This window comes from Scyliorhinus torazame, chromosome 6 (genome assembly GCF_047496885.1).
Source record: "Scyliorhinus torazame isolate Kashiwa2021f chromosome 6, sScyTor2.1, whole genome shotgun sequence".
Classification (NCBI taxonomy): Eukaryota; Metazoa; Chordata; class Chondrichthyes; order Carcharhiniformes; family Scyliorhinidae; genus Scyliorhinus; species Scyliorhinus torazame.
Window position 1 is genome coordinate 111,687,117 of NC_092712.1, and position 25,680 is coordinate 111,712,796.

Here is a 25,680-nt window from a genome sequence, read left to right on the forward strand (position 1 = left end):
GTGCAAAATGATGTTGCTAATTTAATGTTGATCATACATAGTGCAACTACTTGTGACCTATTTTTTCACAATAGGAGTATGTCCACACCATATAAAAGCAGCCCCAAGCACAGGCTCCCTGTGGCAAAGCTGAAATTGAGTGTAGAAACCTGCTAAATAGTCATCTTTTGTGAAGGATCTTACAGAAAAGTCTGATTTAATCAGATCTGAAAATGTATGGTATTTGTATGTGTTTGATATTTGAATTGCTGCAGAAGCAGAAATTTATATATGTACTTTTTAATAAAAAGAGATAAGTGACCAACTGAACAGTTTTCACTGCATGTCCAATAGATCAGGAGAGTAGTGCACATACGAAACTTCACAGAGCAACATGGTGCTAGTCCAGTGCACATTACTTAGATTTAGTGTGTACAAATTACCAAGCTCCGTTCAACCTAAAATGAACAGTTAAGTGTTCTTTTGAGTTGCTTTGTGAGAGGTTGAAAAGAAAAACTGGCGTGTGATCGACCTGGGGCCAGTTCCAAAACACAGCTCTTCCCATTCCTCAATTGGGTGTCTTGATTCAAATGGGGAATATAAAACTAGATGGGGAAAAGGGTAGGGGACAGACTTATCCCCATCAGAACTGTGGTCCAGCTATTGCTTTGAGATGTTAAATGGTTTTGTATTTTCTTCCCCATTGCCAGTTGCTAATGCTGTAAATTGCTCCTTTTTTTCTATCCTCATTCAGCTCTCTCCAGTTTCCCCAGCTGGCTCAAATGGAAAGAATACATTCCTTAAGTGCAATTTCCCTCCAACTTATTGGCAGAGATCTTATATGCTTTCCATTATTTTTTTAATAGCTTTGTTTTAATTCAAGGAAACCAAGCAGGCTCTAAAGCAAGCAGTAATCTTTACTTCAGGTGGACCGTGAAATACTGCTCATCTCCAGTCCCTAGTCATATTTTCACTTTTTGTCACATCTTCACTCGATTTACTCGAGTGGTTTTCTTGTCAGCCTCCTGAGATTTGCCTTTCACAAGTCAAAACTTGTTCAAAACTCCAACTTATCCTATCAATCCTCAACTATATTGTACTGTTATCTTATTCTATAAATCCTGCTCCCACCACAGACTCATTGTCATTTACAAATCCCCATCCCACTTCTGTAACCATGCTCCAGCATACTTCCTTACCCTTCCAGCTCTAACTTTCTTTGCATTCCAGCTTGGGACAGAGCCTTCAATCATCTTAGCCCAACATTCTGCCATACTTTCCCACCAGCCCCTCTATATTGCTACCCCTCTCCATATCTTCAATAGTCTCCTCAAAAATCTATGTCTTGGATCTTGCTTTTGCTACCAATTCTCAACACTGCTCATTGTCTTTTTTTCTCTTGCCGCTTTTGTGGAATGGCTGTGATGTTTAAAATTCCCTCGCTTATGAGAAGCAACTTGCTGAGAAGAGATCAAGTACATATATATGATGAGGGTTTTTGACAGAGTAAATGGGTGAAACGTTTTCCCCTAGTCAGAGGGTCAGTAAACTAATGACACAGAGTTAAGATACTGAGCAAAAAGAAGACTTTTTTTAATGCAGTGAGTTATGATATGGAATACATTGCTCTGAAGGGAGTGAATGTTCAGGATTTTAGCTGGGGCGCCAGCCAATGAGCTGCTCTGTCCAAGGTGGAGACAGATGGGTCATCAACTAGGCACTTCTGGCTGAATTGGTTGCAAGCACATCAGCCTTGTCTCTGCACACACGTGCTGGACTCTACCATCATTGAAAATGGGGATGCTCATGGAGCCTCCTCCTCCTGTTAGTTTAATTGTCTGCTGCCATACATGACAAGATGTAGCCCAACTTGGACCTGATCTGTTGAATGTGGGGTGGCTTGTCTCTGTTTCTAACACACTTCTGCTGTTCAGCATGGACCTAGCCCTTTACTGTAGCTTCACCAGTTGGTGAGTCAATGGTAACTTTCAAAATATAAATGTAGACCGGAAAGAAGAAAATTGCAGGGCCTTTGGGGGAAGAGCAGGGAATTGGGGCTCATAGGATAGCTCTTTCAAAAGCTGATACAGGTACAATGGGGCAAATGACCTCTTCCTGTACCTGATGATGATGTGATGTAGAGGCTATGAGTAGCTTGATCAAATCTTTTCATGCAGTTCAGTTTTTTGTCACATTTCCTTGAATGTTTAATCGTAACATCTGGAAATAACAAAAACCAGGATTGCAGAAACTATCGCTTAGGTTTAAAAATTCTAACCTTGTTCATCTTGTCTCCAGCTCTTTAAACTTGAGTAGCAAAAATAGGTGCATTATACTAAATTGAGTCCTGCCAAATGAATTTTGCCAATAATAGATGGTCAAAAGCATGATTAGAAATATAAATTATTTCCCAATTTATTTTTCACAGTCGTGATGAAGAGGATGTGAGACTGGCCAAGCAGCACGAGGAGAGAATGCAACAAAGGAAGGAAAGGTAAGTGAGGGTGCAATTGAGCGTTGGATGTTTAATTTCCTTTCATTACTTGTGGGTTGATATCCTTGCTTTTTGTGAATGATCATAGAAGTTACAGTGCAGGAGGAGGCCATTCGGCCCATCAAATCTGCACTGGCCCTTGGAAAGAGTACCCTACTTAATTCTAACTCCCCTCCACCTCTTCTCCTGGTATCCATATCCACTCTTGCTTGTTTGCTTTCAAAATGTAACTTGCTTGTTTTCAATATCAAATTGGATTAGGACGTTCTATATATTTATATATATATTTATATATTATATAGAGCTTTTGTTAAATGTAGCGTCAAGAGAAGCATTCCTGCATCTTCAGGCTCCACATTTGGGTCAGTAAATGTGAATCTTCCATTGTCGGTTGCTCCAAAAGACTGGCTTTGCTGAGTGCAGCTGGTCGTGGCACTGACTGCCAACTCTAAAAGTCTTGAATAGGGAGCCTCAAACAGGCATTAAGCCCCTGAATTGCAATTGCCAAGAGCCTAACATCTATTTCAGGCCAGGGTAAAGAGTGCCTACTCCCTCTTCGAGACTGGACACAGCACAGTTCCAGATTTGCATGCTCATGTTGCTTCTGCCCCAGATTTTAGAATACTTAGTGGGTCAGTCAACATCTTAAAAATGGACACTGGGGTCACTTAATGCGAGCGTGGGAATAGCTGTATTTCCGTGGGCCCTGGCGCTACTCATTCTTTAATCCTCTCATTTAGCCTGCTGACACGGCCCATACTTGGCTAATCTGGGAGTGAGAACTCCATGTTATGTCCCTGAAAGATTTCTGGCTAAACACTGATGGCAAAATGCCAGGAAATCGTAAGAAAATCGTTGACAAAAAAGAGTGGTCATAAGCAACTGGGATGGAGCCAACTCCTCATCGTGACGACCTAATCCTCAAACAAACTCTCTATCTGGCATACTTGAAGGCGTTGCAGCTGATGACTGCTAATATTAAGATCATTGACTAGAAACTCGGCTTATTAGCACAGAATATCAGTGCTCATGCTTTAGACCTGCAGAATAGAGGTAAAAGGCTCGATGAAGCAGAGGAGAGAATCCTTACTGTCAAAAATGCAACTTCCTCGGTTGAGGCCCGCTTGCAATTCTTGGAAAAGCAGATACATGGTATGTCAGAATTTCTGGACGATCTGGAAAACTGAGGCCGGAGGAAAAATATCCAGGTTGTAGGTTTACCAGAAGGAGTTGAGGGTAAGATCCCAGTTAAACTCTTTGAGAGCTAGCTTCCACATTTTCTTACTCTGGATCTGAAAACTGGGCATATAAACTGGACAGAATCTTCCCACCTCTTAAGACTATTTGAAGATCGCCACACAAAGACTAGGTGAGATGCGAATAGGTACAAGCCATTCAGCTGTTTTTGTTCAACATTGGCTATTTTGATCAGACCCATTTATCCAATTTGTGCAATTTATCTCCATACATCAAAGTGGACACTAACATTTCTTACTTAATTTAAGTAAGATGTCTACTAACTATCTAGAATTTCTAACATTTCTTTCTCAGTGGCAGTCCTCTCTTCTATTCCTTTCACAAGCCTTACAGCTCCCACAGCTTCCGAAAGAAGCTCTCTCCCACCTTTCACCTTACATTTATCTGTTTTGGTAACAACTCAAAGTACTGAAGCAAGTTTTTCGACTGCTGAGTCAAGCTTTTTGGAATCGGAGCCAAGATATTAGTACCTTAATTGCCCATGTTTTAAGCATTTAAAAACTACATTTTAAAAACACAACTAGAAGTAACTCCTTTTATCCCAGTTTTTATGTGGAATTAAAAGGATTAAAAAATCCCAAATCTGGCAATTTGCTTTGTGCACTTCAAGTAGAATGGTTCTTTCTTGATTGCCAATTCTGTAAGGATAAGGAAACACAAGAACAATTTTACAAATGAGGCCTCAAGTGCCCGCTTGCGTTCATCAGAACATTCCAGAAATACTACGTACAAATTTATTGTCCATCCCCAATTTCCTTCAAGATGGTAGGGGCTGTTTAGCACAGGGCTAAATCGCTGGCTTTGAAAGCAGACCAGGGCAGGCCAGCAGCACGGTTCAATTCCCGTACCAGCTTCCCCGAACAGGCGCCGGTATGTGGCGACTAGGGGCTTTTCACAGTAACTTCATTTGAAGCCTACTTGTGACAATAAGCAATTTTCATTTTCATTTCATTCATGGTAGTGAGCCACCTTGCACTGCTACATCCACAATGCTGTAAGCAAGGGAGTTCCAGGACTTTGACACAGTGACCTGGAAGGAACAGTGATATAGTTCCAAGTCAAGATGACGTGTGGCTTGGAAAGGAACGTGAAGGTGGTGGTGTTCCCATGCATCTGATGCTGTTTACCATCTTGGTGGTTGAGGTCGCAAGTTTGACAGGTGCTGTTGAATGAACCTTGGTGAGTTGCTGCAATACATCTTGTAGATGGTACACACTGCTGCCATTGTGCAGTGATGGAGGGAGTGAATCTTGTGGATGGGTGCTAATTAAGTGGATTGTTTTGTCCTGGGTGGTAGCACTTGAGTTGTTGGGGCTACACACATCCAGTATTCCATTACACTCCTGACTTGTGCGTTGTAGATGGTGCTCAAGCTGTGGGAAGTCAGCAGGTGAGTTATAAACTGCAGGATTCCTAACTTTTGACCTGCTCTTGTAACCACAGTATTTATATGGCTGGTCCAGTTCAGTTTCTGGTCGATGGGAACCCCCAAGATATGAATAGTAAGGGATTCAGCGACAGAATGTCACGGGGAGATTTCTGAATTCTCTCTTTTTGGAAATGGTCATTGCCTGGAACTTGTGTAGCATGAAAGTTTCTTGCTACCCATCAGTCCAAGCTTGAATATTGTCCAGGTCTTGTTGCAAATTGTCATGGACTCTTCAGTATCTGAGCTATAGTGAATGGTACTGAACATTGTGCAATCAGTGAAGACCCCAACCTCTGACCTTCTGGAGGGAAGAAAGCAACTGAAGGTGGTTGGGCCTAGGACACTACCCTGAGGAATTCTTTCAGAGTTGTCCTGGGACTGAGATGATTGACCTCCAACAACACCATCTTCTGTTGCGCTGATTCCAACCAGTGGAGGGTTTCCCCCAGATTCCCACTGACTTCAGCTGTTCTAACACTCTTTGGTGCCACACTCCGTCTACTACTGTCTTAATGTCAAGGGAAGTCACTCACACCTCACCTCTGCAGTTCAGCTGTATTGTCCACGTTTGGACCAAGGATGTAATGGGGTCAGGAGCTAAGAGGCTCTAGAGGAACCCAAACTGAGCCTCACTGTCGACCCTATTGAGGGCAGACTGATGGGGAGCTGATTAACCGGGTTATCCTCCACTAATTTTCAAACACTGGAAGGAGCCAATGAAATGGCTATTTTGAAAATAACAATTGACCGTCAACAGATTTCTTTACTTTTGAGCATCAGCATGCATTAAAGTTGTTAATAGGAAAATCCCCCAGAAGGCCTTTTTCATTAAGACATGATATTCTCTCTTGTAACGCTGAAACCATATTATGTAAACAAGACTTCTCTTGGTTGTCAGTTCTAACCCACCCTGGCTCCAAGAAAGCTGTATGAGTAAGTACTTAAAGAGCATTGCAAAACAGTTTTTTTTAAGAAAACATGTACACACACTAATCCAGAGGAGACAAAGACGAGACCAAGAAGCCAGCTGACCTATCATGTTTTTTGAAGAAAATGTGGGAGATGGTATAGGGTAGCAGCTTGATTAATTTAGTACCTCCACACACTGAAACTGATGACTCCGTGTTCACTTATAGCCCTTATGTGAATAACTGACTCTCAAAGGAAGCCTTCGCTGAAACATTAACTAAATTTAACAGTTGTCTTTTCTTCAACACAGACCAATTATTATTTTGGAAAAAACTAATCAAATGGTTTATTCAGCCTCTGGTTTAATGGATAACAGACTGTAATTCATTATATATTAAAATTGGAACATGGACAACGCGTTTCATTAAAAGTTCCGGCATTAACTCTGGTGATACCAATAACATCTGTTATGCCTGTACACATTGGCTCTGATAGACGTTTCCATTGATAAACGTATCACTGCTGAGTCACACAAGTAGTTACCATTTTGTAGTACTTTGCAACTGCATTCTAGATATTTTACTCAGTGAAAATTTAAATGTTCAAGTTCAAACAAAATATATTCAAAGATGTCACAGATTTTTTTCATCACATTTGATTTATAAATAAACCTGTTACAGTGCCCATAATTTTCAAAAATATATTTGAGGTTTGGGGTCCCAGTTCGATTCCCGGCTTGGGTCACTGGCTGTGCAGAGTCTGCGCGTTCTCTCCATGTGTGCATGGGTTTCCTCCAGATGCTCTGGTTTCCTCCCACAGTCCAAAGATGTGCAGGTTAGGTGGATTGGCCATGCTAAATTTCCCTTAGTGTCCAAAATTGCACTTAGTGTTGGGTGGGGTTGCTGGGTTGTGGGGATAGGGTGAAGGTGTGGGCTTGGGTAGGGTGCTCTTTCCAAGAGCCGGTGCAGACTCGATGGGCCGAATGGTCTCCTGCACTGTAAATTTTATGAAATTCTATGAAATCCGAGAAACAAGATATTTGAGATGAGGGCCCCATACTTTCCAGAATGCATCTGATTTGGATCGGAGTATACAGGTTTGGGGGCAACACGGTAGCACAGTGATTAGCACTGTTGCTTCACAGCACCAGGGACCCGGGTTCGATTCCCGGCTTGGGTCACTGTCTGTGTGGAGTCTGCATGTTCTCCCCTTGTCTGTGTGGGTTTCCTCCAGGTGCTCTGATTTCCTCCCACAAGTCCCGAAAGACGCGCTGTTAGGTGAATTGGACATTCTGAATTCTCCCTCTGTGTACCCGCACAGACGCCGGAGCGTGGCGACTCGAGGATTTTCACAACAACTTCATTGCAGTGTTCATTTAAGTCTACTTGTGACACTAAAAAGATTATTTTTGAGGTTAGGAATTCCATTGGGCGGCACAGTGGTGCCGTGGATAGCACTGCTGCCTCACTGCGTCGAGGGCCCGGGTTCAATCCCAGCCCCAGGTCACTGTCCATGTGGAGGTTGCGCATTCTCCCCTTGTCTGTGCGGGTCTCACCACCACAACCCACCGATGTGCAGTGTAGGTGGGCTGGCCATGCTAAAATTGCCCCTTAGTGGGAAACATTTTTTGAAGAAGGAATTCCATTGGGATACACTCCATGATAACTTTATGCCAATTCTGAATTGTAGGCAATTTACCCAGTAGCACGGGATATTCCTCCGTACTGCAAATGTTAGGATATTGTACAGCTGTTTTTCATTAGTAACAATTATCTTGCCATCCGGGAGCCCCAGAATTAAGAGCAAAGGATCAAATTCTAAGGCTGCATTTAATATTTTCTCAGGCTCTTTAAGGACACTAGACCAGTAGGATATAATTTTGACACGGCCAAACAGGCCTTCGACAGAAAAGGCCTTCGACAGAGTCGACTGTAAGTTTCTCATTGAGGTACTAGAGCGGTTTGGGCTAGGGGCAGGGTTCACTGCCCAGATGAAACTACTGTACAACGTCCCCAAGGCGAACATTTGGACCAACACTACCAGCTCCAAATCCATCCAGATGCACAGAGGCATCGGGCAGTGATGCTCGCTGTCCCCACTTCTGTTCGCCTTGGCAGTTGAGCCGCTGGCCATCGGCCTGCGAGACACGAGAGGCTGGAGGGGAATCCGAAGAAGTGGCAGAGAGCACAGAGTCTCACTCTATGCAGATTATCTGCTCCTTTCCATCTTGGACCTGCAAAATGGCATGAATGCAATCACAAGGTTTCTGGGAGAATTCAGAGCCTTCTCGAGCTATAAACTCAACCTGGGCAAGAATGATGTTTTCTCTGTGAACCCGAGAGGGGGAGGGCAGAGCTTTGAGGGTCTACCATTTAAAACAGCCCAAAACAAATTCCGCTATCTGGAGATCCAGATAACCCGTGGCTGGACACGGAATCCAAGAATCCCTAAAATAACACTGCAAAGGAGAAGAAGCATGGTGGGGCCTTGCCCTCCTGAACTTTCAATACTCCACTGGGCAACCACGGCTAAGAGAGTGAGAGGATGGTTGAAGGAACCAAACACACAATGGGTGAGGATGGAGGAGTCCTCGTGCACAGGAACGACCCTCTTGGCCCTCGCCACGTCAGCACTCCCACCCCTTCCAGCAAAACACTTGACCAGCCCATGGTAGTAGCAACACTGAGAACCTCGAACCAGATGAGCAGCACTTTGGTCTGACCGAAGTGTCCACCATGCCCCCATCTGTGGCGACATAGGTTTCCACCAGCCATGCTAGACGCCACCTTTAACAGGTGGAGACAGGCCAGGGTGATACTGACAGTTGTGGACTTTTACACTGGCAGACTGGCGACCCGAGAAGAGCTGATGGAGAGGCTGGAACTCTGACATCTACAAATCAAAAGCATTCTCTGCAAGGAGATGACAAGGTAACCAAGGGCCCCGAGAGACACTTGGAGGAATTACTGGGCACGGACAGTCTGGCAAAAGGGACCTGCGGGGACATATACGGACGACATTTGGAAAGGACACGCTCCCCACTGGAAGAACAAGGGGAAAATGGGAGGAAGAGCAAGGGAGGGAAGTAGGGTGGGGACTCTGGAGCAAAGCACTGAACAGGGCCATCTCCTCCTCCTCCTCCTCCTGCGCAAGGCTGTCCGAGTCATAGTCTCATGCAGCTAAACGTGGGGCACAGAGCACACCTGACAAGAACCCAAATGAGCAGGTTCTTCTTGGAGGCTGGAGACAAATGTGAACGGTGCCAGGCAGGTCTGGCCAACCACGCCCACGTGTTCTGGGCATGCCCCAAACTTGTTGGGTTCTGGGCAGCCTTCTTCAAGGTAATGGCCAAGGTTGTGGAGATGAGGGTGGAGCCGTGCCCGAGAGTGGCAGTCTTTGGGGTATCGGACCAGCCAGTACTTCATGTGGGGAAGAAGGCTGACGCTCTTGCGTTTGCTTCCCTAATCACCTGCTGAAGAATTCTGGTTGGCTGGCGATCAGCAGCACCACCCGCAGCTGCAGATTGCAAGTAAAAGACAAACACCAAACAGAGTTGTTGAATATCACGCTCCACTGTAGCAGGATATAGCAGGACATATTGCACTCTGACAGTCTTCGCAGTTTTCTAACTTCATCAAAACCCTTGCGCCTTTGTTGTATCACTGCTGAGAAATCTGGGAAGAAAGAGACCGCTGCTCCATCATAGGAGCAAGGTCCATTACATCAAGATGCCACCAGTACTCTTTGGCATCTCTGAAGGTATGAAAATGCATAATTACAGATCAGGGCCACTCATTGTCTCCAGGCCTCAAAGACAGGATATTATTACACTTCAGGGTTACACTATACATTGCCCATGTTTGCTGATTCACAAAAGTAAGAGATATAGGCTAGTGTTCAGAAAGGGTGAAGTCACTGAATTCAAGGAGACCCAAATTGATCGCCGTAACCTTTTTTTTTTAAAAAAGAAATCTCCAAATTTCTATCGAAGTCTAACCTTGTTCTCACTTTGCGTGTTTTAAGATTTTGCATAAATTGATATCAGACCCTTTTGAACCTAGGATTATTAATCCATCATTCAGTTTGTGGAAGGAGTGAAAACTAATGTAGGACAGAGATGCTGGTTTAAACTTGATTAAGAATTGTCCTTTCTAAACCATTTTAAATTCTTTTACGTTTTAGTTTGGCATTTGGATAGGCCAATTGTATGATGTTATAGTTAGGATGTAAGTTCAGTTTCTGGAAGAATTAATATTGCTAAAGCTCCATATTGTTCTCCTATCATCCATTACCCACCCTGTCTCTTGGAAAAGCAACATCGTCCCACTGATTTCAAAATATTACTGTTCTAATTAAATAACGCAAAACACAGGACTAGAAATAAAAATAGAAAACGTGAGAAATCAGTGTGTGTGATGTGGCACCTGTGGAGAGAAAATCAGTTAGTGGAGCTGTTTAATGACTTCTACAACTCAGTTGAATTTTTCTGATCGCTAACTTTTCAATTGCAGCATTCTGCTTTTGCTCTTGGAGTTATAGGTAAATGGTGTTTCTGTCTTGTGTCAGAACTCTGGTCAAGCAATCAGTAAATAGAGGTTAGTTAAGTGGGTTGTCAGATACATTTTTCTCTTCATATACCAGGCAGATTTCCCAAAGAGGTTCATGGACCTAGGAACTCCCTGATTAGTACTTTATTAGAATGAGTAGAATTTTTTGTCTTCAGAAATTATCCACATGCCCAAGGACTGTAAACGTGAACTTGTCAAAGTATTCTGTATGCTAATTCTTCATATGGTGAATGAGCAAGCAACTTAAAGAATCATATGATAGATGATTTCGGAGACAATGCTGTGGACACCTCTCCTCATCAAAGAATCCAAATTAATCACCATGCTAATTTTCAACCGTTGTTAATTTTCTTCTTAGCTGTTGAGCATGATAGGAAAGTTCATTGTTGGCTTCCCTTCATTATCATTGAAGGATATTTCTTGTGTGCGTAAAGTGTGTATTCTATCGTGGCTGTGCAGCCCAAATGCAGACCTACATAGCTTTCCACATTGTGGACAAGGACAAATTGTCAAATTTTGTTGTGGTACACATGTTTATCTTTTTTCTTTGTGCATGTGAACAATTATAGCATATTTGAACTTGGGACTGGTTTGTTTATCCCACATTCTGTGATATAATTGTGGGAGTTTTTTAAAAAATGTTTTTATTAGAGTTTTTCATTTTATACAATACAAAAGAAACAAATCTGTACAAACTGAATACTATTTACATGAGCCAAACATTAAAAGTATGCCCCCGACCCACTTTTGAGTTTGATAGCTGGCTGGGGTTCCCCAGATTTTAAAATTTCTCCTGGGATCCCATCTAAGCCTGGAGCTGATGGTTTTGTCACCCTCCATGACAGACCGTTTGCTGTGCAGGTTTTCACACTAGGACCGGTCTGGAAGCTTGTTTATAGCTGCTCCATTTCTGTTGAATGGCATCATAAGCACACCCCTAAAGTGCTCAGCCCAGTGCTCTTTGATAACTGTCCTGTCTGTCAGGAGAGATACCTCGGCAGCATTGATCAGGTGAGTATCTTCCAGAGGGGGGAACCACACATTGTCTTCAGGGCCTTTACAAAAATTCCTCATATCGTGCTGATCAACATAGACTTTTTAAAAAAAATGTTTTTATTCAGGATTTTTCATGTATAGAACAAAGATAAGTGTGAACATACATCGAAAACAAAAATGTATGTACACCGGTCGCCTTCCATTATTTACATCAGTTGTCTTTTGTCATTTACAACGGTTACAGCTTGTTTTACGTTCTCCAGTAGGTGTTTATTTCCAGCTGAGTTCCCTGCCTCCCACTTCATCCTGACCCCCCTCCCCTTCTAGTTGTCTGGCATGCCCTCTTCCCTCGTCAGTTCTTGTATCCTGTTGGTTGGTGTGACACCATGTATTATGTTATTTGCTAGGCATGGTTGGCTCCATGACTCTTTACCCCCCCCCCTGTTTGCATTTGTTGTTGTACCATGGCTTCTGGAGACAAAGACAAGGGCGTAGGCCCTCCTACCCATGAAGAGATCTGGCTGTTCTGATACCCCAAAAACTGCTACTCTCGGGCAAGGCTCCACCCTCATCCCCACCACCTTGGACATCGCCTCGACGAAGACTGTCCAGTACCCGACTAGTCTGGGGCAAGACTAGAATGTGGGCCTCCATAGCACCGTTCACATTTGTCCTCCACCTCTGGGAAGAACCTGCTCAGTCGGGTTCTGGTTAAGTGGGCTCTGTGTTCCTTTTTCAGCTGAAGTAGGCTTAGCGTTGCACATGTGGAGGTGGAGTTGACCCTGTGCAGTTCTTCGCCCATCCTATTTCAATCCCGAGGTCATCCTCCCACTTTTCCCCTGTCTCATCCAATGGTGTACCTGCCCTTCCTATTAGTTGCCCATGTAGGTCGCCACAGTTCCTCCTCCATAAGATGTCTGCGACCAGTAAGTCTCCTAACAGCAGTGGTGTAGTGGTCGTGGGTACTTTTTTGTTTCCCTACATAAGACGGTTTTGACCTGCATGTATCTTCGCTCGTTTTCCACCCCTGTCAGCTGGAACATCTCTGTTAGTTCCTGAAGTGTTGTCTGCATAAGAAGTCCCTAATTGTCAACGTCCCCTATCCTGTCTCCACCTTTTGAAGGTGGCGAACATTATGGCTGGCGCAAACCTGTGGTTGTTGATGATGGGGGCCTTAACGGACATTCGGTTAATCTGAAGTGCTGTTGTAATTGGTTCCATCAGTGGGTCATTGAGTGTTTGTTCGGTGGGGATGAGAGCACAGCTGTGGCCAAGGCCCGGAGGGAGGTCTCTGTGCAGGAGCCCTCCTCCATTCGCACCCACTCAGCTACTGGCTCGTTTATAACCCCTTTACCGTTTCTGCAGTTGCAGCCCAGTGGTAATGCTTGTTTGGTCCACCATGCATCTAATACAGCTTTTGTTGCTCTCCTGGAGTGATTTTTTTAGTATATGTATCTTAGTTTCCCAGTCATGCTGTATTATCGGAATCTTTCCACTGTAGCAGTCACTTCATTTAATAATTGTGTTCGTTAAGAAAATCTCTTTTCTTTTCTGCTTTCCCAGGACATGATTGGCAGCTTCCAAGGCTGTTAATTGGAAGATTAACCATACCACTTCAGCACCACCACTTGGGTTTTCTTTGGAGGACAGCTGTTCCTCAAATCTGACCCTGAATTGCTCAGAGCAGATGCTACTTTCTGCATAATTAGCTTTCTAGTTGGGTTTCTTTATGATGAAATAGCACATTTCATTTTGGAGCATAGCATCCTGTGTCTGTAGAGCACTCGCTCTTCTCATAAACCTAGTGATTGCAACACCGTATATGTTGCTGCGGCAGGTGATGACAAAGTCAATCTGATATCAGATTTTAGCACATCCAAGTATTTTTGTACTTTGCTTTCTGTCTAAAGATGGAATATTCCAGCAGGTGCAAGGATGGAGGAGAAGCATGCCATTGTTTTTTCATTTCCCCACAACTTGCTTTGCCAGGACACCATTCTCAGTCTGATAATCAGCACCGACTCTTACATTGAAATCCCCCCATCACAGTGAGTTTGTCCTCTTGTGGATTATTTGCAATTGCTCTGCCCAGATCATCATAGCATTGGTCTCTGATATCCTCACGATTAGTCATTGTTGGGCAAATGCAATGATGATTGTTGCCTACTTGATCTCGAAATGTAGTTATCGAATCATAAGGTGATCAATTATGTTTCGCGATATCAGACGTGATAGCAAATCTTTACACCTGCCTCTCGTCTGACTCTTTGATTTGCTTATTTATGTAACTGAATTTTACCTAGGTCTCCTCTACTAGTAAAGTTTCACTTAAAACAGTAATGACAATATTGTGTTGCGGTAGATCCCTACCAACCAGAGCAGTTCTGCACCGGGGTTAGGAGCTATTGCTATAAAGTAGAGCTTGTATGTTACAAGAGGTTACGTAACGGTCCCATTTTTTTATTTTTGTCACTCTTGCAATATTCCTCAATGTGGATGAATACAAAAGGAGTGCATTTCAGAACGAATGCGATGTGTGGGGTGTTGGTGAGGTGCACACACAACTACTTGTGTGTGAGTTGATTACAGTGGAAATGGATTAAACTTGGCCAACTTCTGCCAGTCTGTTCCCAGAGGCTTGATGAGTTGGGACAAATGGAGATGTGATCAATGACCGTGAATGGTTGCAGCACTTCCATGCCTGTATCAATAAACTTTACAGTGTTCACGTAGCTGTTCTTTTTGGGCAGTACTTCTGAGTGGAGGATGGCTTGCTTCCAAACTAAAAATTAGTTCTCTGGTAACTGAGGAGTCCAATGTCTGACCTGCAGTCTCTGTCACAGATGGGGCAGACAGTGTTTGGAGGAACAGGTGGATGAGGTGCCCAGGTTGTCACGCACTCCTTTCGCCGTCGGCGTTTGGTTTCCGCTTGCTCTGGGCGATGAAACTTAAGGTGTTCAGCTCCTTCCTGGATGCTATTTCTCCACTTTGGGTGATCTTGGGCCAGGGATTCTTAGGTGTTGGTGGGGATGTTGCACTTGAAGGATGCTTTTAAGGGTGTCCTTGAAAGGTTTCCTTTGTCCCCCTGAGGCTCACTTGCCGTGTTGAAGCTCATCCTAGAGTGCTTGTTTCTGGAGTCTTGTATCAAGCATTTGGAAGATGTGGCCCGCCCAGCGGAGCTGATAGAGAATGGTAAACATTCTGATGATGGAGATGTTGGCCTGAGTGAGAACATGGACATGGTGCACTTTCCTGCCTATGGATTTGTAGGACCTTGGGAAGGTAGCGCTGGTGGTACTTTCCCACGGTTTTGAGGTGCCTGCTGTACATAGTTGCCTGCTGTACATAAACAAGTATACCGTTTTGGATGCTGTTGGGGGGGATGACCTACCGGGGGAAGGCCCTAGCGGCCAGGTCTCTGGCACTGAGTCTGGCTCTGGGGCTCAGAAGGGAAGGGGGGAGAATAGAAAAGCAATAGTTGTAGGAGATTCAATGGTTAGGGGAATAGATAGGAGATTCTGTGGTCGCGAGCGAGACTCCCGGAAGGTATGTTGCCTCCCGGGTGCCAGGGCCAGGGATGTCTTGGATCGTGTCTTCAGGATCCTTAAGGGGGCGGGGGAGCAGCCAGAAGTCGTGGTGCACATTGGTACCAACGACAAAGGTAGGAAAAGGGGTGTGGAGGTAATAAACACTTTTAGGGAGTTAGGCTGGAAGTTAAAAGCCAGGACAGACAGAGTTGTCATCTCTGGTTTGTTGCCGGTGCCACGTGATAGCGAGGCTAGGAATAGGGAGAGAGTGCAGTTGAACACGTGGCTGCAGGAATGGTGTAGGAGGGAGGGCTTCAGGTATTTGGATAATTGGAGCGCATTCTGGGGAAGGTGGGACCTGTACAAGCAGGACGGGTTGCATCTGAACCAGAGGGGCACCAATATCCTGGGAGGGAGGTTTTCTAGTACTCTTCGGGAGGGCTTAAACTAATTTGGCAGGGGAATGGGAACCGGATTTGTAGTCCAGCAACTAAGGTAGCCGATATTCAGGACGCCAAAGCGTGTAATGAGGCAGTGGGGAAGGGAACACTGACAAAGGAGAGTACTTGCAGGCACGGAGATGGGTTGAAGTGTGTATACTTCAACACAAGAAGCATCAGGAATAAGGTGGGTGAACTTAAGGCATGGATCGGTACTTGGGACTACGATGTGGTGGCCATCACGGAAACTTGGATAGAAGAGGGGCAGAAATGGTTGTTGGAGGTCCCTGGTTATAGATGTTTCAATAAGATTAGAGAGGGTGGTAAAAGGGGTGGGGGGGTGGCATTATTAATTAGAGATAGTATAACAGCTGCAGAAAGGCAGTTCGAGGAGTATCACCCTATTGAGGTAGTATGGGTTGAAGTCAGAAATAGGAAAGGAGCAGTCACCTTGTTAGGAGTTTTCTATAGGCCCCCCAATAGTAGCAGAGATGTGGAGGAACAGATTGGGAAACAGATTTTGGAAAGGTGCAGAAGTCATAGGGTAGTAGTCATGGGCGACTTTAACTTCCCAAATATTGAGTGGAAACTCTTTAGATCAAATAGTTTGGATGGGGTGGTGTTTGTGCAGTGTGTCCAGGAAGCTTTTCTAACACAGTATGTAGATTGTCCGACCAGAGGAGGGGCAATATTGGATTTAGTACTGGGTAATGAGCCAGGGCAAGTGATAGATTTGTTAGTGGGGGAGCATTTTGGAGATAGTGACCACAATTCTGTGACTTTCACTTTAGTAATGGAGAGGGATAGGTACGTGCAACAGGGCAAGGTTTACAATTGGGGGAAGGGTAAATACGATGTTGTCAGACAAGAATTGAAGTGCATAAGTTGGGAACATAGGCTGGCAGGGAAGGACACAAGTGAAATGTGGAACTTGTTCAAGGAACAGGTGCTACGTGTCCTTGATATGTATGTCCCTGTCAGGCAGGGAAGAGATGGTCGAGTGAGGGAACCATGGTTGACAAGAGAGGTTGAATGTCTTGTTAAGAGGAAAAAGGTGACTTATGTAAGGCTAAGGAAACAAGGTTCAGACAGGGCATTGGAGGGTTACAAGATAGCCAGGAGGGAACTGAAGAAGGGGATTAGGAGAGCTAAGAGAGGGCATGAACAATCTTTGGCGGGTAGGATCAAGGAAAACCCCAAGGCCTTTTACACATATGTGAGAAATATGAGAATGACTAGAGCGAGGGTAGGTCCGATCAAGGACAGTAGCGGGAGATTGTGTATTGAGTCTGAAGAGATAGGAGAGGTCTTGAACGAGTACTTTTCTTCTGTATTTACAAATGAGAGGGGCGATATTGTTGGAGAGGACTGTGAAACAGATTGGTAAGCTCGAGGAAATACTTGTTAGGAAGGAAGATGTGTTGGGCATTTTGAAAAGTGGATAGACAAGTCCCCCGGGCCTGACGGGATATATCCAAGGATTCTATGGGAAGCAAGAGATGAAATTGCAGAGCCGTTGGCAATGATCTTTTCGTCCTCACTGTCAACAGGGGTGGTACCAGGGGATTGGAGAGTGGCGAATGTCGTGCCCCTGTTCAAAAAAGGGACTAGGGATAACCCTGGGAATTACAGGCCAGTTAGTCTTACTTCGGTGGTAGGCAAAGTAATGGAAAGGGTACTGAAGGATAGGATTTCTGAGCATCTGGAAAGACACTGCTTGATTAGGGATAGCCAGCACGGATTTGTGAGGGGTAGGTCTTGCCTTACAAATCTTATTGAATTCTTTGAGGAGGTGACCAAGCATGTGGATGAAGGTAAAGCAGTGGATGTAGTGTACATGGATTTTAGTAAGGCATTTGATAAAGTTCCCCATGGTAGGCTTATGCAGAAAGTAAGGAGGCATGGGATAGTGGGAAATTTGGCCAGTTGGATAACGAACTGGCTAACCGATAGAAGTCAGAGAGTGGTGGTGGATGGCAAATATTCAGCCTGGATCCCAGTTACCAGTGGCGTACCGCAGGGATCAGTTCTGGGTCCTCTGCTGTTTGTGATTTTCATTAATGACTTGGATGAGGGAGTTGAAGGGTGGGTCAGTAAATTTGCAGACAATACGAAGATTGGTGGAGTTGTGGATAGTAAGGAGGGCTGTTGTCGGCTGCAAAGAGACATAGATAGGATGCAGAGCTGGGCTGAGAAGTGGCAGATGGAGTTTAACCCTGAAAAGTGTGAGGTTATCCATTTTGGAAGGACAAATATGAATGCGGAATACGGGGTTAACGGTAGAGTTCTTGGCAATGTGGAGGAGCAGAGAGATCTTGGGGTCTATGTTCATACATCTTTGAAAGTTGCCACTCAAGTGGATAGAGCTGTGAAGAAGGCCTATGGTGTGCTCGCGTTCATTAACAGAGAGATTGAATTTAAGAGCCGTGAGGTGATGATGCAGCTGTACAAAACTTTGGTAAGGCCACATTTGGAGTACTGTGTACAGTTCTGGTCGCATCATTTTAGGAAGGATGTGGAAGCTTTGGAAAAGGTGCAAAGAAGATTTACCAGGATGTTGCCTGGAATGGAGAGTAGGTCTTACGAGGAAAGGTTGAGGGTGCTAGGCCTTTTCTCATTAGAACGGAGAAGGATGAGGGGCGACTTGATAGAGGTTTATAAGATGATCAGGGGAATAGATAGAGTAGACAGTCAGAGACCTTTTCCCCGGGTGGAACAAACCATTACAAGGGGACATAAATTTAAGGTGGAAGATATAGGAGGGATATCAGAGGTAGGTTCTTTACCCAGAGAGTAGTGGGGGCATGGAATGCACTGCCTGTGGAAGTAGTTGAGTCGGAAACATTAGGGACCTTCAAGCAGCTATTGGATAGGTACATGGATTATGGTAAAATGATAGTGTAGATTTATTTGTTCTCAAGGGCAGCACGGTAGCATTGTGGATAGCACAATTGCTTCACAGCTCCAGGGTCCCAAGTTCGATTCCGGCTTGGGTCACTGTCTGTGCGGAGTCTGCACGTCCTCCCCGTGTCTGCGTGGGTTTCCTCCGGGTGCTCCGGTTTCCTCCCACAGTCCAAAGATGTGCGGGTTAGGTGAATTGGCCAATGATAAATTGCCCTTAATGTCCAAATTGCCCTTGGTGTTGGGTGGAGGTGTTGAGTTTGGGTAGGGTGCTCTTTCCAAGAGCCGGTACAGACTCAAAGGGCCGAATGGCCTCCTTCTGCACTGTAAATTCAATGATAATCTATGATTAATCTAGGACAAAGGTTCGGCACAACATCGTGGGCCGAAGGGCCTGTTCTGTGCTGTATTTTCTATGTTCTATGTATAGTTCACGTCTCCAAGCCATACAGGGGGACTGGTTTCACGGCCACTCTTTAGACTGAGCTTGGTGCCAAGTCTGAGTTCCTGGTCTTCTAACTCTCTCTTCCTCAGGTGACTAAAGGCTGTATTCACGTGCTGACGGCGGTGTTGAGCCTCATTATTGATGTCTGTCCTTTCTAGGGAAGCTAAGTTAATTTTTTTTAAATGCAAGTAGATAGTTAACCTAGTGTAAATTTAATTAGAAAATTAGGCCAAGACCAGAGAGTAAGATGTTGCCCATTTAAGACAGGGAAGACGAGGAATTTCTTCTGAGGGTAGTGAATCTGGAATTCATCACCGCAAAGTGCTGTCGAGGCTGGGTCGTTCGGTATGTTCAAGGCTGAGATAGATTTTTAATCAGTAAGGGAATTGAGGTTAATGGCGATAAGGCGGGAAAGTGGAGTTGAGCATTATATCAGATCAGTCATCTCATTGAACTTCAGCAGACACGATGGCCCGAATGCCAACTTCTGCTCCTACGTCTTATGGCTTTATAGATGCTTACGGTTGAATTTGCCTGCATAGCATTATAATAATGGAATTCAAGTTAAGTGTTGAATTATTAATAAGTATACATCCCATTATAGAAGATTAACAAAAGAAAAACAACAGCTTCAGAAATAAGCTGAAAACTCAGGAATGGGCCTGATAGGTTTCTGGCAAGTCACAGTTTTATTATACAGAAAGAGGCCCTTTGGTCTACCAGGGAGCCGGTGGCGTAGTGGTACTGTCACTAGACTAGAAATCAGGATAATGCTCTGCGGACCCTTGTTCGAATCCCGCCACTGCAGATGGTGAAATTTGAATTCAATAAAAATCTGGAATTAAAAGTCTAATGATGACCATGAAACCATTACTGATTGACGTAAAAACCCATCTGGTTCACTAATGGCCTTTAGGGAAGGAAATCTGCCATCGTTACTTGGTCTGGCCGACAGGTGACTTCAGACCCACAGCAATGTGGTTGACTTTTATCTGCCTCTTCAAGGGCAATTAGGCATGAGCAATAAATGCTGGCCAGCCAGCGACGCCCACATCCCATGAACGAATAAAAAATATATATCTTTACCTAAATTTATGCTCCCTGGTTATTGACCCCTCTACTAAGGGGAAAGGTTTCTTCCTATCTACCATATCTATGTCCCTTATAATTTTGTCCACCTCAGTCAGATACCCCCTCGGCCTTCTCTGCTCTAAGGAAAACATCCCCAGCCTAAATAGCCTCTGTTCATAGCTGACATGCTCCAGCCAAGGCAACAACCTGGTGAACCTCCTTTACACCCTTCCTAGTGCATTCACATCCTTTCTTTAGTGTGACGACCAGAACTGCACACAGTTCTCTAGCTGTGGCCGAGCAAGAGCCTTATACAGCTCTGTCATAACGTCCCTGCTTTTGTATTCTATGCCTTGACTAATGAAGGCCAGCATCCCATATGCCTTATTAACCGCCGTATCTACCTGTCCTGCTACCTTCAGGGTTCTTTGGATATGCACCTTGAGTTCCTTTTGGTCCTCTGTACCTCCTCGCGTCCTACTGTTAATTGTGTATTCTCTTGTCTTGTGAGTCTTCTGAAAATGCTTCACCTCTCACTTTACCGGGTTAAATTCCATTTGCTACTGTTAATGCCATCTGAGTAGCGCATTTATATTATCCTGTGATCTAAGGCTTTCGTCCTCGCAATTTACCACATAACCAATTTCCATGTCATCTGCGAAGTTAGTGATCATATCCCTCACATTTACACCCAGATCATTAATGTACACTACAAGCACCTATCTATTCTAATTACATTTTCCAACACTTGGCCTTGTATGCTATGGAATTTCAAGTGCTCATCTAAATACTTCTTAAATGTTGTGAGGGTTCCCATCTCTACCACCCTTCAGGCAGAGAGTTCCTGATTCCCACCACTCTCTGGGTGAAAAGGTTTTCCCTCAAATCCTCTCTAAATCTCCTGCCTCTTGACCTAAATTTATGCTCCCTGGTTATTTTTTTTAATTTTAATTTTTAAAATAAATTTAGAGTATTCAATTCATTTTTCCAATTAAGGGGCAATTTAGCATGGCCAATCCACCTAATCTACACATCTTTGGGTTGTGGGGGTGAAACCCACGCAGACACGGGGAGAATGTGCAAACTCCACACGGACAGTGACCCAGAGCCAGGATCGAACCTGGGACCTCGGCGCCGTGAGGCAGCAATGCTAACCACTGCGCCACCGTGCTGCCCTTGCTCCCTGGTTATTGACCCCTCTACTAAGGGGAAAGGTTTCTTCCGATCTACCATATCTATGTCCCTTATAATTTTGTCCACCTCAGTCAGATACCCCCTCGGCCTTCTCTGCTCTAAGGAAAACATCCCCAGCCTAAATAGCCTCTGTTCATAGCTGACATGCTCCAGCTAAGGCAACAACCTGGTGAACCTCCTTTACATCCTTCCTAGTGCATTCACATCCTTTCTTTAGTGTGACGACCAGAACTGCACACAGTTCTCTAGCTGTGGCCGAGCGAGAGCCTTATACAGCTCTGTCATAACGTCCCTGCTTTTGTATTCTATGCCTTGACTAATAAAGGCCAGCATCCCATATGCCTTCTTAACCGCCGTTTCTACCTGTCCTGCTACCTTCAGGGTTCTTTGGATATGCACCTTGAGTTCCTTCTGGTCCTCTGTACCTCCTCGCGTCCTACTGTTAATTGTGTATTCTCTTGTCTTGTGAGTCTTCTGAAAATGCTTCACCTCTCACTTTACTGGGTTAAATTCCATTTGCTACTGTTAATGCCATCTGAGTAGCGCATTTATATTATCCTGTGATCTAAGGCTTTCATCCTCGCAATTTACCACATAACCAATTTTCGTGTCATCTGCGAAGTTAGTGATCATATCCCTCACATTTACACCCAGATCATTAATGTACACTACGAACATCAAGGGACCCAGCACCGATCCCTACGGTACACCACTGGACACGGGCTTCCAATCACATAAACAACCGTAGACCAGCACCTTCTGCGTCCTGCCACTAGGCCAATTTTGGATCAAATTTGCCAAATTGCCCGAGATCCTATTGGCTCTTACCCTTTTGATCAGTCAAGACTTGACCTTGCAAGACTTGTCAAAAGCCTGACTGAAACTACATCAACTTCACTGCCGCCATCTACAAACCTAATCGCCTCCTCGAAAAATACAAATTTGTTAGACACTATCTCCCACTGACAAAGCCAGCCGTGCTGATAATCCTTGATTATTCCTTGCCTCTCCAAGTGGTGATTAATTCTGTCCCTCAGAATTTTTTTCCAATAATCTACCTACCATTGATGTTGGATTCAATGGCCTGTAATTAATTACCTGCTTTTTCTCTACTTCCCTTCTTAAATAATGGTAGCATATTAGTTGTCCTTCCAGTCTTCTGGCATCTCCTGTGACCCAGAGAGGATTTGAAAATTTGCGTCAGTTTGAAAATTTGTGTTAAAACAGATGGCTAAATGTACAATTAACTTGTGATACATGCAAAAAGTTGTGACGTTTGCTAATTCATCAAATAAATGCGCTGCAGTGAAGAAATTCGGTGTTCGTGAAAACCTGGTGCAAGAATGGAAGGAGGAATCTGCTCTAATGAAGAAGCCCAAGACCAAATGTGACTTGAGAACAGGAACTGGCCACTGGCCTGACCTTGAGAAACATTTGGTGGAATGGGTTCTTGAAAATTATCAGAATTATTTGGTTTCATCGCCGCCAAAAATGAAATGCGTATATATGCACTTAGGTGGGCCAAGCAAATCTTAAGTCCAGCAAAATTTCAGAGCAACAGCTAGTTAATATAGCCACTTTATGGATTGGAAATATCTCATGGTGCGGCAAAAGATCAAGATTGCTCCGAGACTACCAAAAGATCTCTGCCAAAATGACCAGTTTTCAGCGACTCATCAGACAGTTGCAAAAACCTTATACCCATTATGCCACATTGGAAACATGGTTGAACATCCTTCAATCTTGATATGCCTAGCAACTGACCTGTGGAGTGTTAAGTTTAAAACTGTTCTAGTGAGAACTGCAAGTCATGAGAAGACCAGGTTCGTCATGATACTAGTCTGCATGACCGATGGAAAGAATTTACAGTCTGTGGCAATTCTCGAGTGTAAAACCATGACGAAAGTCAATGTGCCTGCAGGGGTTTTAAGCATGTCTATGACAACAGTTGGATGTATGAGGGCAGAGTGAAGCTATGGATCAACAAAGTGTGGAATCGGCATTCTAGTGGCATGTGTAAAGAGTGCAGCTTATTCATGTGCTATATATTCAGATCCCAGAGAACCAATGAGATCAAGAGGAAACTGATCAAGAGAAATAATATGCACATTGCAGTTATACCAGGATGTTTAACACCTGTAATTCAACCTTTGGATGTGGCATCAACAAGCTATTCATGGCTCTGTACTTCTCACTCACTGGCAACTTATTCCACTTCTGTTATTTGGGTGTTCTTGGCCCTTTTAAGATTTTTGTGTTTTGAATCAAACATCTGCCACTTCTCACATGTTTCTTCTGTGTTTGCAATTCATTTCTTGATTTGAATTCAGCAAGTTGATTGGTGTGCTATAGCATCAAAGAAATCATCTTGGCTCAGAACATCAAGATGCAGCATCTGTTTGGGTGGAACTAAGAAATAGCAAGGGAAGGAGGGAAGTCACTGCTGGGAGCCCCCCCCCCCCTTGCCATCCCCCAACAGTAGCCATATTGTAGACAGATCATAATTCAAGAAAAACACTGCAATACTCATGGGTGATTTTATTCTTAATATAAATTGGACAACTCAAATTAGCAACGGTAGCCTTGAGGATGAGTTCATAGAATATATTTGGGACAGTTTTTTCCAAGAACTATGTATTCTGGAACCAGTGAACAGGCTATTTTAGACCTGATAATGAGGAATGTGACAGGATTCATTAATAAGAACTAGAAGCAGGAGTAGGCCATCTGGCCCCTCGAGCCTGCTCCACCATTCAATGAGATCATGGCTGATCTTTTGTGGACTCAGCTCCACTTTCCGGCCCGAACACTATAACCCTGAATCCCTTTATTCTTCAAAAAACTATCTATCTTGATCTTAAAAACATTTAATGAAGGAGCCTCTACTGCTTCACTGGGCAAGGAATTCCATAGATTCACAACCCTTTGGGTGAAGAAGTTCCTCCTAAACTCAGTCCTAAATCTACTTCCCCTTATTTTGAGGCTATGCCCCCTAGTTCTGCTTCACCCGCCAGTGGAAACAACTTGCCCGCATCTATCCTATCTATTCCCTTCATAATTTTATATGTTTCTATAAGATCCCCCCTCATTTTTCTAAATTCCAACGAGTACAGTCCCAGTCTATTCAACCTCTCCTCGTAATCCAACCCCTTCAGCTCTGGGATTAACCTAGTGAATCTCCTCTGCACACCCTCCAGTGCCAGTACGTCCTTTCTCAAGTAAGGAGACCAAAACTGAACACACTACTCCAGGTGTGGCCTCACTAACACCTTATACAATTGCAGCATAACCTCCCTAGTCTTAACTTCCATCCCTTTAGCAATGAAGGACAAAATTCCATTTGCCTTCTTAATCACCTGTTGCGCCTGTAAACCAACCTTTTGCGACTCATGCACTAGCACACCCAGGTCTCTCTGCACAGCAGCATGTTTTAATATTTTATCATTTAAATAATAATCCCTTTTGCTGTTATTCCTACCAAAATGGATAACCTCACATTTGTCAACATTGTATTCCATCTGCCAGACCCTAGCCCATTCATTTAACCTATCCAAATCCCTCTGCAGACTTCCAGTATCCTCTGCACTTTTTGCTTTACCACTTATCTGAGTGTCGTCTGCAAACTTGGACACATTGCCCTTGGTCCCCAACTCCAAATCATCTATGTAAATTGTGAACAGTTGTGGGCCCAACACTGATCCCTGAGGGACACCACTAGCTACTGATTGCCAACCAGAGAAACACCCATTAATCCCCACTCTTTGCTTTCTATTAATTAACCAATCCTCTATCCGTGCTACTACTTTCCCCTTAATGCCATGCATCTTTATCTTATGCAGCAACCTTTTGTGTGGCACCTTGTCAAAGGCTTTCTGGAAATCCAGATATACCACATCCATTGGCTCCCCGTTATCTACCGCACTGGTAATGTCCTCAAAAAATTCCACTAAATTAGTTAGGCACGACCTGCCCTTTATGAACCCATGCTGCGTCTGCCCAATGGGACAATTTCCATCCAGATGCCTCGCTATTTCTTCCTTGATGATAGATTCCAGCATCTTCACTACTACCGAAGTTAAGCTCACTGGCCTATAGTTACCCGCTTTCTGCCTACTTCCTTTTTTAAACAGTGGTGTCACGTTTGTTAATTTCCAATCCGCCGGGACCACCCCAGAGTCTAGTGAATTTTGCTAAATTTTCACTAGTGCATTTGCAATTTCCCTAGCCATCTCTTTTCATCCTCCCAGTGAGCCAGAGAAGACACAGCCAGAGTGAGACAGAACCAAGAGTGAGTTTGGGAATTTGAATCTCGGTGGGAATTGAATCAAATCAGTAAGGCAGCTCCTTTTAAATTTCAGGAGTTTAAATTAATTTAAATTAAGCTAGAATTGTGCAGTGTAGGTTAACAAGGGCTGCCCCACCCACTCACATAACTGGTTGGCAGTTAAGTGTCAGTCACTTAAATCTACC

At 44.1% G+C, this 25,680-nt stretch overlaps 1 protein-coding gene across 2 annotated transcripts in view; it reads left to right on the forward strand.

Moving 5' to 3' along the window:
- LOC140424957 (pituitary tumor-transforming gene 1 protein-interacting protein-like) overlaps positions 1–25,680 on the forward strand; it is a 115,850-nt gene that overhangs the window by 35,494 nt on the left and 54,676 nt on the right. For both annotated transcript variants that reach the window (XM_072508680.1, XM_072508681.1), the window contains exon 5: positions 2,408–2,473. In XM_072508680.1, the coding sequence (XP_072364781.1) occupies positions 2,408–2,473 (66 nt within the window). The remainder of the gene's footprint in view (positions 1–2,407; positions 2,474–25,680) is intronic.